We start from the raw sequence: 13,381 nt of genomic DNA, 5'->3' as shown, positions 1-13,381 counted from the left end.
CCAGAGAGTGCTTCTCTGGTTCAATGCAAAATGGTGAATTTAGCTCTAGGAGGAGTTAACCTCCTTTCCTGCTTTGCTCAGTTTTGTTATAAGCCATTTCCTATCTGCACGTTTCTTGCTTCTCATCTCCAAAGCCCCCATTTTTAAAAAATGTTGTCAAAACGGTTATGATTTTGACTGAACTGAAAGAATTTCTGTGTAAAACACCCACTGTCACCCCTCACTGGCAGGAAAACCACTGATTCATTTTCCATACATCCGGTAGTTGCTCACACGACAGCTTTGCTCTGTCTCCAAACGCTGCCCTAAGAAATGAGGATATTTCTGACACACCTGTTCTCGGTGACAGGTAGCATAATGCTTGCCAGCAATTGTTCACTTCTAGAAAGCAGGTAGTATTCTTTGATACATACAGTATGAAAGGAGTGAGTCTGGTGGAAAGACAGAAAAAGGAGAGAGTACCTCTGCCAAACTCTCCGTTTAGCGCAACGCGTGTTTTAACAACCTACGGCATGGCCAGCTCTGCCCCAGCTCCTGCACACCAGGGCGACAGCTTCGCAGCCTTTGGTACCCCCAGGTATGTGCGAGGGATGCCGCTGGGGGGATCTGGCAGCCTGGGGTCCCTTAGGCAAGTTACAGTTTTACCCGTGGCTTTTTGTATCAAGTGGGGCAAGTCCCTTAAAAGCTCTGCGACCCCCTTCACCCATCTGTAAGAGCTGGGTAAAAAGCTTGTCTGCTTCTTTCTGCAGTGGAATAATTTTAATTCATTACCATTTCTCTGCGCTGGATGAATAGTGTCACTGGACTGAAAAATGTTATTGTTGTTATCCCTTTAAATTGAAAGTGGATTAAAGGAATAAAAGTAAATGTATGGTCTATCTTGGCAGATGTCTTCCAACAGATGGGTGTCTATGGTCGTCTTTATAAGAGCTGTCTGCTGTCTGTGATTCAGGCCGTCTAAGGAATGCCATGAGCGTGAAGTAAATGGACAGCAAGTCTGGGAAAGGACTTTATTGTGGTTTAGAAGCTTTCAATTCTCAACTGCATGAACCAGTTCTTTTTTTCAAGTAACTCTTTGCCAGTATTTCAAAACTATCATTGAAAATTGCTTGATGCCTTCTGAGAACCGAGCGCTTTCTGCTGATAACGTTCCACTGGTTTAGCCTTCAAACGGTGGCATGTGTTCCACCAGCAAATCGCTAGAATTGGGGTTTATTGTCTTGGTGCATCAGTTCATGGTGGGACTCTGCCCATCGAGGCACCGAGAGAGCATTCACGTACCCATCCTGCAGTGTCAGTTCTTGGCAGCGGTGCCCGTGGTCTCCTAATGGAGTCTGCATGTTCTTTTGAACAGGAAACGCTTTGTAACACAACTTGCCTGTGGGCACTTACTGCACCAATTAAAGATTCCTGAGCTTGAGAACAAAGAGGTGCCAGTGGAACTATGGTTTTAATCACTTGATTCATTTTCTTCCTTCCTCCACTGCTGATTTTGAATGTATGGGTTTTTATTTTTCTCACTTTGTTTTGTTTTGCGTGTTTTTAGGCAGCAGGACAGCTGCTCAGAAAGACTGCTGGGGAAAGAGCAGTCTTGAAAAAGGGCTGGATTTGTCTGAATTTTCAAATTGTTTCTAGAGTTGAAGAACAACATCAGATGCTAGCTTGCCATAACAATACAAATACTTATTCACGTATGCAGCTTTTTTTCCTGAGAATCCATGTGAGTTTTAGTAACATAAATGAACTAAACGCCTAACTGTACTAGAGGGAAGAATAACAAGATACTTCTTATAATGGTAAACTGAGGTACAGGAAAGTTAAATACTTTACTGAAAGGCCAAGCTCAGACACAACCCAGAAGACCAGCCTCCTGATAGAATTCTTTCTACTTCCTGCCAACAGACTACAGGCTTTTAGGAACAGAACCACCTTTTTATTCTCTTTTCATATTTCATCTAGAAAAGCAAGACTCTGGCATATGACTAGGGCACTCAGGTCCTAATGTGACAAGCACAAAATAGCAGGGATCCAAAAATAAAGCATGTAGCGTACCCACGGAGTGCTGTAAGGTCCCAAAAGAGAACAGAAAATCTGGAATAAAGTGAGTCAGAGCTTCAAGAATGAGTCTGATGAATACACAGATTTGCGAGTGTTTGAGCGAAATGTTTGGAGAACGTACACGCTTCACTCTTAGTCAAACTCCGCCTGAGCAGAAATGACCACACCTTCTATGAAAAGTAGTTCTAATTAAAAACAGAGCATGGGGTTTTTTTGATGCAAATTGTTGCTCTAACTGAACCACAGCCCATGTGCAACATTCCAATTCACTCCTGTCTAAAATGCCAGGAAACAGGAACATTTCCCCCTCTGCCCTGTATTGCTATTTTACTCTGTGCATGGACACATGAGGAAAACAACTACAAATCAAACTAAAACATGCTCCTACAGCCACCATCTTCTGTGCTTTCTGGGGATGAAATCACTACAGTGTTAAGGAGAAAAGCAGCTCCTCTACAGCCAGGCAGGCGGCCGGACCCCTGGCCCCTGCTAGTGCGGCTCCACTGCTCTAATGCACGGAGGGCTTAAAACTGCCTTCACCGTGCAGCTGAGGTTCCCCAGCACAGGGAAATCCCCAGCTGGCAGCAAGCTGACAGAGCTGGCTTCATGCCACCCCCTCCTCCATCCGCCGTGCAGGGGCTGGGGAGGGAGAGCAGGACGCTCCCAACGTACTAGCATCCCAGCCAAAGCCCTAAGGAGCATGGTGGCTGCATGGGGGGGCCCTGTGTCCTGCCTTCCCTCTTCGCTGTACTGATGCTCTCCTTGCATCCACACGTGCACACCAGTCTCCCCGAGGAGGACACAGGAGCGGCACGGATGCAGAGTGGGCTGCGCATTGCGGGGAGGGCGGCAGGAAAGAGCTCGGTCCCAGACTGCCGCTTACTCAGGGCTGACACAGTAGCTTTGCTTCTTGGGTCCCCAGGAGACCCGGGGTTTCCTGGAGGTACACCCTGCTCAGGCTTGTGCCTAACAGCTACCGGCCTATGGAGAAAAAAGCTGGTCAGAAAAGAAAGATTCTTCCTGAACATGGAGGAAAGAAAGGGTTTGAATTTCATTTCATGCTACTGTGGGGACAGACTGCGGATTTCCTTGTTGAATAAAAAAACACAAAATGAAAATGGAGGGACCTGATACACTCCGAATGGTCTCGTATGAGACCCATGGTTAGGGCAATGGTTACTGCGGTGGGGAGCAAAACTGCACAAATTAACACATTGCTCGTAGCGAAGGTGATCGAAAGTGCTGGGTGATTTACAAGCACCACATTGCACACCCTGCAGATCCATTTTCTAAAGAAGTATCTGCTGTGTCTGAAATTTTCTGTGAAATACATGAGTTCACTATAAAACATCTCTGCTGATCGGCAGGCTGATAAACCACTACACAAGCATCTGCCTTGCTTTTCTCCTCCCCATTAAAGATTACTGGTGCACCAAAAATAATTTAGAGCTGCTGTATCAAGCAGACAGTTCTGAGCGTCAGATGTGGTTAGATAGTTACTATTTGAATAATGACAATCATTTTTCTTTGTAAAGTAAAAAGCACATAACATGACAGCTGAACCGAAAAGAAGGACTAAATATAAGGCAGGCAAGTTGATAACATTCAAGACAACAGCTACACGTCCATTATTTGTATATGGAAAGAGCCTAACACCATACTTGACACTCGATCTCTATAAGACACTTCTTGATCATGTCACATCTGAGTGCTTTAGAGTCTGCGATGCATTTATCCTCCCATTGCTCTTGTCACACGATCCTCATATCTCTGTGTCGCAGATGGGGAACTGTGGCACATGGCAGCTGAGCGGCTTCCCCAGAGCTACACAGGAAACCTCTGGCTCCGCAGCATGAGCGTGGGCAGTGCAGGGCACAGGCAGTGCCCCAAGCCCTGTGTCACCCTCTCTTGGTCCTGCCCCACCAAAGGATTTTGGAAAGTGCTGCAAATAACTATTTTTTTAACTGTGTTTGTTCTTTAAATAGCTAATCTGATTGCTCTGAAGGCCCTGGAAGAACTAAGTTCTATTTGTCAACATATTTCTGTGGTTGTTTGTGTAACTTTTACCATTGTTGGTGGTTTTGGTTATGAACAATATTAAGAGGCGGCCTTTGCTGAAACGTGCTCAGCACTCTCTCATCCTATGGGTTTCACTTGCATTTGAAGCTAATCACTGCTTGCCAGCATTAGCCTGGACACCAGATGCGTCCTGAAGGATCTCCTGACCATCTTCACTCCCAACGTATTTCCAACAGTAATGAATCTCTGAGGCAGAGGTGTGTAACAAAGGTTTCTCTGCAAATTTTTCATAAATAATCCCTTCCCCTGGGGATTCATCTTTACACTATTTTATATCAAAAAGCTACAGGTGGTTTTTTTTGACAGAGAAATATGGAAGTATAGGGAGGAATATGTATAACATACATATACCTATGTGTGACAATGTCTAACCTGCATCAGTGTCCCTAATTTCCAAATCTAATCTATATGACTTGATAGCTAGAGCCTTTCGTCCAGTAATCACGTTTCATAATTCTGTCTGGGAGGGGAAAGCTGAGAAGTTGCAAGGGGGCTGCACAACCTCTTGCTCTGAGGTAGCACCAGTAAGAGAAGAATGGGACAAATGTCTCCTTCCAAGAAAGCACACAGCAAGTCTCTACATCTGCAGTATAGTCAGAAATGAGCAAGAAACACGCTAAAGTTACCATTAAGGTAGCCAGCATAGATGGTACCAGTTTTGCAGCTACTGCACAAAGAGTTCCTCACACATGGCAAAACCCACCTGAGAAGATAGGTAAATACTTGCCATCACCGGCCTTAAGGTCTGTGCTGTTTTGGCTACACTGCTGGTGCTATTCAACCTTGAGAGCTTACAGCTTTGTGATCTATGTCACACATTTGACTGTAATCCGCCTGTGAAGGTGGAACCAGCTCTTACCTTTACAAGGCGGGAGGTAAAGACATGTTAGGTGTGCTAAGTCCCCAGTATTATATGCCTTGTGGAGCAGTGAAGGCTCTGAGTAAAGAACAAACCATGATCTCCGAAAGAAGGAAAAATATTTTTTTACAGCAGGGAAGATAAGAAAATAATGAAGCAGTGTCAGCAGTGACAGCAGGAAGCTGGAAGAGGTAAAGAGAAATAGCAATTGTGTTAGCTATGAGATGTTCTTCTCTGGTCACTTCCAGGAGAATTCAAAGACTGGGACAGCATACCCATTCTGACAGGCAAAAGCTTCAGCAATGAGGAAAAAAATGGAGCATGGCTTGTCCCAGGTCACTCAAGAAGTTCATGGCAAAGCTCAGAATAGAAACAAAGTCCAGAACACCAAGCGTGAGCATTAACCATGAAGGCAGAGGACAAGAGTTGACAAGTGGAGGTCACAACCGTAGGAAGGGACAAAAGCTGGACTGTCAGCAGAAATATGGAGAAAGAAGAACTAAGAAGAACCAAGAAGAACACAGAAGAGGCAGGAGGAAGATGGGGGAAGGGAAGAAGAGAGAAGGGAAGCGAGAGGCACTGAAACAGTGGTTGCTTAAGAGCCTGTGCATCAGCGGCAGTGCAGCGCACTCATGCCAAGCCTGGCTGGGGAACCATCATCTCAGTATCTATCTGTGAAAAATCACAGCAAGACCTAACAGCTCACTTCATCTCAGAAGAGCTTTCTGGATAAAAGGGATTTGAGGGTAAAGCCTCCATAATCCTTTGGGTTTGCTTTCTTTTAATACTATAAAGCACAAAAATAAACTTTCTAGTTAGGAAAAATATGGCTTTTGTTATGTTCTGAGTCACTTTTCCCCAGCAGCAAACAAAGTGGCTTTTCAATTCAAGTCCTGAACATTTCAGAATGAAATGTTTTGCAAAGTCCTAAAGTAAATCACACTTCTCCGAATCACACTTCTAGCTAATGTAAACTCACTGAGGTCAGTAAAGAGACTGCATCTGACCAATCTTGCCTGGCCTGAGTTGGGTGGCATAATTAATAATTAATCTCTAGATGAAATCAATTCAAGATGATCCAGACAGCCAGGCAGAAGCCTGGAATTTCATTATTAACTTGCTGCTATTCTGCCTAATGGCTCCTCTTAGCACAGAGGTCGACTGCATCCCTTGTGAGCTATGCTATAGTTACATGTCACTGCCCTGATTCAAAACTCAGTGAAATTAATTTTGCAGTCCATTTAAGTGGACTTTGGCTCGACTCTGAAGTTTGCTAGCTTTTACTTCAAGATTCTTTCTTTTTTATTTCTTTTACAAGGTTTGTACGAAGGTTTTTTACAAACGTGGAAGAACCTCTCAGCTTCTCATATTAAAAATACCTTAAAACACAGTTTTCAATTTTACTATTAGAAAGATTATCTTGCTTTGTTATCATGCCCCATTCCCTGAATGGGAAGTTGATTTTACTTAGCCATTTTCTTGCAGATCCAGCAAATCTCCTAAATCAAATTCACTGTTAAAACCCAATTCAACACTGCTCTTCAGACACAGGGACCAGTAAAAACTCTCAATATTTTACTGTGATGGCACGAAAGCTATATCAACCACATTTCAAACATAGACTAACAGAGAAAACTATCCAAACTCTACTCTGCCCACAAAACCAGCAATGAAGACTGTACAGCCACGAAGCACTCAGTACCTAAGCTGAAGAAAGTAAAACTTTCATGGGCACAATTCCACAACTCTAGGTGAGTAACTGCAGTAAAAATCCCAAACTACTGGGTGCTTACAAAGCACATAACGGTGCGCATTCACGAGATCAGTAAATATATGTGAAAATCAGGTCTGTACTTCATGCATAAGAACAGCCTATATTTGCAGCAATAGATCCAGCAGCCTCACTCTGCTCCCACTAAAATCAGCGTCCGGTTCGCTACTGGCCTTTATGATTGCAGCGTCCAGCTGCACTATTAACTTTGCACTGATTTCCTCTTGCAAGGAACATACTTTAATAAAAGAACCAACCAACCAGTTTGCCAATAGCTGCCTACCTAAGAATAAGCAGGATATGTTCAAAGAAAGCTTTACTCTAACATATATTCATTCCTAAAGGCTAAATCTGCTGGCTTACAACAAAGAAACAGCATTGTTTTACTTATCAATGTCCTACTGTTCATCTAGAACATCTGCAATAGTTTTGCCTGCAGCACTACCCCATTCATTACAGGCCTTGATAGACTGTTCAATGGGCTTTTTTTTTTTGGTACAAAATGTACAAAAGCATTTTACAAAGTGGACTTTGCCCTGATATGAATAATAAAAAAATAATTAAAAAGTGCATTTGTTTCAGATTCTCCATTTTCCAAACTAACCTTTTGCAAATGGAAGAAAAATGGCAACAGCTTGAAACCTGACAGCTCACTCCATGGCACGAAGCAAGACACAGGGTTTCTGAAGAACACTATGTTTTTTGCTCAGTTGCCAAAGCGCATTGCCATCTACCAAAAATGCAGTTGATGAAAGACCAAAATGCAGCATGAGCAAACAGCAAATATCCACACCCACCAAAAGGAGGACATGTTGGGTTTGTGCCGAGGAACAGGTGGGATTTATAAGTCCTAAACTTTCTCCCTCCCTCCAACAAACCAACCCATACAAGAGAAGAGCGGTGCTTACCGTCGTCCAGATATGCTTGGTCCAGATTCTGTTCCTGTTTAATAGTGACTCCAGCTGGTAACACTTCTTTCTGGTCACTAACCGGTGGTCCATTTTTTGCTGCTCGCTGGCCTGAGGCTGTCTGCTGCTGAATCACGGTAGGATATGAACTCGGACTTAACCTTTGTGCTTGACTGACCTGGGGCTGGCTGGATCTTGCAACATTGGATGTAAAATTTTCACAGCACATGATGTGCTGAAATTCTTGGTGACTTCCACACCTCAGCTGCTGGTTGGTTGGAGAATAGTGAATCACTGGAGAAGACTGCTGGTTGCCTGGAGAGTGGTGGAGCACTGCTGAAGTTTGGCCTGGAGAACCAGCGTGCACCAGCACTGACCTATGGGCATCTGAAATAGCAACTGGTGTAGCCATCAAATTGGACTGCTGGTAGCCCAGTTGGCTCGGGCTAAGGCTCTTGCTTCTTTGGTATATTACAGCGGCTGGATTCTGCTGATGGTATCGAGAATCAGGAGAAGAAAGGCCTGAGCGCAACTGCTGGCAAGGAGCCATAGTGGCCACAAGACAGGAAGGGGATTCGGTGACCATTGTATGCTGTGAATAGTAAGGCTGTGTTACTGTTCCCAGACCACTGTGTACTGTATTGCAGATTAAGGCTGGATCATAGTCATCAATGGGCTCTGTTTTGATTGATGGTACTAGAATAAAGCAGGCAAAGGACATTATTCGTAACAAGCTGATAAGTAACAGAGAGATTTTCCTTGAAGTAATAACAGATTTAAGCCATTTACAACATTTGCACGTGCGAGCTCGTATCTCACACATTTATTGAGTTTACTAAATCACGTATATGCAATCATGGCAGAGTGTCTCTTGAAAGCCCTCTATGCTAAGATGTTCTTGAAAATCTGTAATGATCTACATTCTCACACAAATTTCTAAAAACTGAAAAATTCAGTACTTTAGCTCATATTTTAATTCATTTAACGGCAATTCCGGAACATAAGCAAAACAAGAAGCCTTAGATAGCTGTTTCAGGTAGTAATTCCATCTCAAAGGAAGACTGAGTAAATAGAAATCCTATGGTGTACACAACTCCTCATTTTTCTGTCAAACATTTAACTAGTGACCAAAGGCAGAGTGGATAAATGATGTCCTCAGACAAATTCTCACATATCTAATTCTTTTTTTGTAAAATCTTCTCCAAAACTCAGTACAGAAAGAACAGACAATTGAAAGCATATAATGGTCATGCAACAGGGTCATTTTTTGGAAGTGTAGGAATTCCTTGTCTGAAGTGGTCTATTTTATGGATTGTATTGGGATAGTATTGTGCTTATCAATACTATTCCATAGCAGAACAATTTAGCAACTATACAAAACCTTCACGTACACTATACAGTTCATAAATTCAGGGGAGGATCAGAGATTTCCAGGCTGGAGGAGACCAAAAAAAAATCATAATGAATGTTTGTCCATCCTTAGAAAACAGTCAAATTAAGACATCATTTTGAAGCTTGCAAAAAATCTGGTACTGTTATTTTATGCTTTTTGGTTTCCACAAACACAATACTCTGATTTTCTCACAATATTTTTCTCCCAGCCAAAGCTGAGAAATTCTGGGAATCTCATTAGTAATCCTATTGCGTTTATTGTGACATGGCTCACCAATTCCCAAGAGGAAGAACATCAGAAAAGCATTCATATTTTTCTCAACCGGCCTCATTCTGAAAAATATATATTGTTCGTCTTCCTCCATGCCAAGCCCTTGTTACTTTCCCAGATCTGATGTTATCTTAGTGTCATACACGTCAGCTGGGGAAGGCAATGCTCATGGTTTTCACAGGGTCACATCATGTCACAGACTGAGTCTGCTCCCACTGAGGCTGTTGGCAAACTTCCATGAAGTGAATGGGGCAGCAACAGCCCATTGCCAAGATAACTGTCTCCTTAAATTTATGGGAAATTCCTGATCATAAATCACATGCATCCTTTAAACCAAACAGTTGTTGAGTGCTTAGCAGCACTCAGCTGAATTAAATTAGTAAAATTTAGATCCTCAAATAATGACAAGAAAACAACACAGCAGAAAATAAAATCTTGCTCCGTCCTTGAGAATTACCTGGGTGATAGGTAAAATGCTGGGGTTGGCTTCTTTTTCTTTTCCCATTGATGACGTAGAAATTCACCTTCACAGCTGTGCGAATGTGCTTGTTACGGTACTCTGGTATTTCTACAAAAAGCATGCTCTGAAACAATGAAAGGTGACAATATAGAATTAGTAACTGAGGCTGACTGCAGATTCTTGCGTGGACCTCCCCTGTTACACGTCCAGGCATAAAGGAAGAGAAATCTTCCTATTCATCCCTCTAAAGAAGGGTATGAGAAGAAAGGGAGAAAAAGGCAGATGGTGAAAGACTAGATCTTTGGCACTAGGAAGCTGGTTTCTATGTACTGTATCCTCTCTTGTACTTGATGTTGTCCTGAACCTGGAGAGAGAAGTCTCAGCTAGAAATAAAACACACAGAATGGTGATAAATGTAGCAGCACTGTTAATCACACTGTGCTTGATGAACAAGTATGTATTGCAGAATTCTCTCTTTTTGTTAGAGTAAACCTGATTATTCTATAGGCTTTTTACTTATACACAGCCGGATCCCACTTCCATGCAAATTAACAGCAAGCGTCCCATTCTCTTCCGCAAGGGCAGGCATGGCCCATGGCAATGCAATTGCTAGCTCCTAAATGCGTTGAACAACTACAGCAAGGTCCCATTAAGCAAAGTGAACAAAGAGGCTCATTCCCTTGAAAGACCAACGTTCATTTTAAATACTACAGTACAAGTCCCGTCCTACAAAGTACAGAGCAACCAAGACTTCCATACAGGCAAAAGGAAGTCAGGACAGCCAGCATCCTGCAGAGGACTGGGCTGATACAATAGAGTCTTCTGCAAGAACACAAAATCTAGCCGCTATTCAGTTTGCTGTGGGTTACTGCTAAATGAATAGTTTCTTTTTGCAACACATTTATCGCTGAAGCATTTGACATTTGTTCATCATAGCAGTAAGATAGCTGCTCTTTCTGCTTTTGAGACGCTCTTTGAAAACTACCCCTTGAATACAACTTGCTGTCTGAGAAACTCAAGGAGAGGACATCCAATGTTCTGCATACTCACAGGCTGGCTCTTATCTTTGTCCACTGTTGCCTCCATTTCCCAGATCTGCTGCCCATCTGGAAGAATAACACAGTATTAACCTCACTGTATTTTTTTAATCATAAAGCTTGAGTTAAAAAAAGGAGACAAATTAAGGGCACCAAGTTAGCACAGCTCTCAAAATGGACTTAATTTCAAGCACCTTCCCAGTCCTAACCAAAAGCAACAGCATTTAATTTAAACACATCATTGAACACTTCTCTCGCCAGGAAAAAGCTAACGTACATATTAAAATCAAGTGTTTTTGTAGAAATTAGCTGAACTGAGGAATGAAATATTTAGCACAGGTGCAACATCTGCTTTCTACCAGACTTGATTTCAGCCAGCTTGACTGAGGGAGGGCACCAGAAGGTCAGATAACTCGTTAATGGTCACATTCGGTCAGCAGCTCAGCAAACTTTCCGCTATTTTAAGCTAAGACCACATGGCTCCCCACCAGTGTGGTAAGTGGTCGAATGGGTGAGGAGGTGCAGGAAGGACTAGCTAAAAATCCCGATCTCATAAGGGATGCACAGAGATGGAAGCAAGCAAATTGAACCACTTCAGGGATGATTTTTAGAGGTGCTGCACAGTGAAACTGGCAGATGCTCTGAATTCTCATGGGAACACAGGTTTTTCTAGAAGTAGTTCAACAGGGACGGATTCTTACCATAATTGGGAAACCATCTATATAGGGTACTTGATTTTTATTATGCATGCCTTCTTACTATTTATACTCCTTTCTTGTAAGTGCAATATGAAACCTCATCACATGATATCTAGCAATACATCTCCTCTGATCGAGGAAAAGCCCAACATGTCCAGCTGTGGGTCTATGCCTCAGCACTGCCACCACTGTGGGCTGTGACAGAGGACACCAGCAGTCCTAAAGTCACTATAAAGCACCAGATATTCACGGTACTCTGTGTAAAAGCATCTCACTTGCACATGCAACTGCCTCTACCTCTGAACCACTAGAAGTCTTTCTGTTCTTAATTACATCCACACAGCTCATCTCCATTCTGTTACACAAAACTGTATTTATAGTGGAAAATAAAATTTGATCCTCTTGTATGGAATACCATCAAAGTAACCCCCGTGCTATAAGAGTACATCAGTAGTGACAGGACATTTGTACATAGACTGGGTGCTTCATCTGGATACAAATATTTCTTAAATCTACTGTCGCCCACACTTCCCAGAAACATCTTTTAGCAATGCCTTCCTTATTACTTTTCTTTTTTTTTTCTTTTTTTTTTAAGATTTTAATCTCTACCCCTTTGATTTTTACACTCTGTTGAGCCTTTTAGCCAAGCAATTTGCGGAAGAAAAATACTGATGGGAACAAAAAAATTGCCTCATACCTTTCTGAAAGCTTGATTTTAAAATGAATAGGGGACACGTATCCCAACCAACCGACGTGACTTGAAATACTGCAGCCGCGAGGCTGGTGTTTGCTTTGGAGAGGGGGAGGCCGCCGCGGGCGCGTTTCTGCGGGGGTTCCCCAGACTGCACGCCCAGGTCTGGCGGGACAGGGGTGGAAGTCTCCTAAAAACAGTCCTTCTCACAGGACTTTTTATTTTTTTCCCAATTCTTGGAAATTCTGCAAGAGCTGCTTTTGTCCTCTGTTATTTAAGTACTTCTGCTTCTGGCGAAAAGGGAAATGAAAAGAGTATTTTTAAATGCATTTTGCATTTTTTTTTTCTGTTGTTTTCCTCTTTGTTCTCGCCTCCGCGCAGACAATGAGCTGACAGATGTGCTGGGCTCTCCGGCCTCTGGTCCATGGCCGCAGCCCCAGGGAGGGCCCTGCCGGCTCCAGCTCCATGTCCTTCAGCCCAGGGGTCCCCCCCAGCCTGCCCACCGCAGCAGGCAGGGCCTGGCCTCCCCCAGCACCCACACCTGAGACACCTCGGCCACGTTCTGGCCCCTAAACACACAGAGGGGAGAGAAGGGTTTTCCCTGGGTCTGTCGTGAACGGGGTGACCCTTCCTCCCTCAGGGCAGGCTGGCTCCCCAGGGCCTTCGGGCAGGGTGCCTGGCTTGTGGCGGGCACACAGGCACACAGCCCTGGCTGGGCCTTCTCACCCCCGATCCTTCCTGCCAGGGACATGGAGGCATCTGAGGAAAAGCTGAAAGATTGTCTCCATCCATCGGTTACCTTTGAGGAAGAGCCTTGCAGGGGGAGAGAGGGGAGAGAGAGCGAGCTCAGGCCTCCAACACTTCACACCGCTACTGCCACACTATTCTGGTGCAAGGAGAAAATGCTAGATAATTCAGACTTGTTTAAGTGTTTCAAGTTCCTCCACAGTGAATCAGTTGTCTTTTCTACGCTAACACGTGGATTAGTGACGGACTGCCGGAGCGGAGACGGCCTAAGCAAGCCGTGTAATTAGAGCCAGCAAGGCTCTCGCCCCATTTGCTGTTTAGCCCTCACATCCCAAAGGACCGCTGTGCACAGAAATGGAAAATACTCCATTTTTTAACAATAAGCATTCACTTTGGCCACTACTTTGGAC

General features: G+C 43.6%; 1 protein-coding gene across 4 annotated transcripts in view; it reads right to left on the bottom strand.

Moving 5' to 3' along the window:
• Nucleotides 1-13,381, bottom strand: part of NFATC2 (nuclear factor of activated T cells 2) — a 93,834-nt gene that overhangs the window by 26,432 nt on the left and 54,021 nt on the right. For all 4 annotated transcript variants that reach the window (XM_074605268.1, XM_074605266.1, XM_074605267.1 and 1 more), the window contains exons 7-9: nucleotides 10,849-10,904; nucleotides 9,796-9,922; nucleotides 7,676-8,371 (exon numbers count right to left, since the gene is read on the bottom strand). In XM_074605268.1, coding sequence (XP_074461369.1) covers nucleotides 7,676-8,371; nucleotides 9,796-9,922; nucleotides 10,849-10,904 — 879 coding nt within the window. The remainder of the gene's footprint in view (nucleotides 1-7,675; nucleotides 8,372-9,795; nucleotides 9,923-10,848; nucleotides 10,905-13,381) is intronic.

The sequence above is a fragment of the Larus michahellis genome, chromosome 12, assembly GCF_964199755.1.
Source record: "Larus michahellis chromosome 12, bLarMic1.1, whole genome shotgun sequence".
Lineage (NCBI taxonomy): Eukaryota > Metazoa > Chordata > Aves > Charadriiformes > Laridae > Larus > Larus michahellis.
This window is presented reverse-complemented; position numbering and strand designations above follow the sequence as displayed.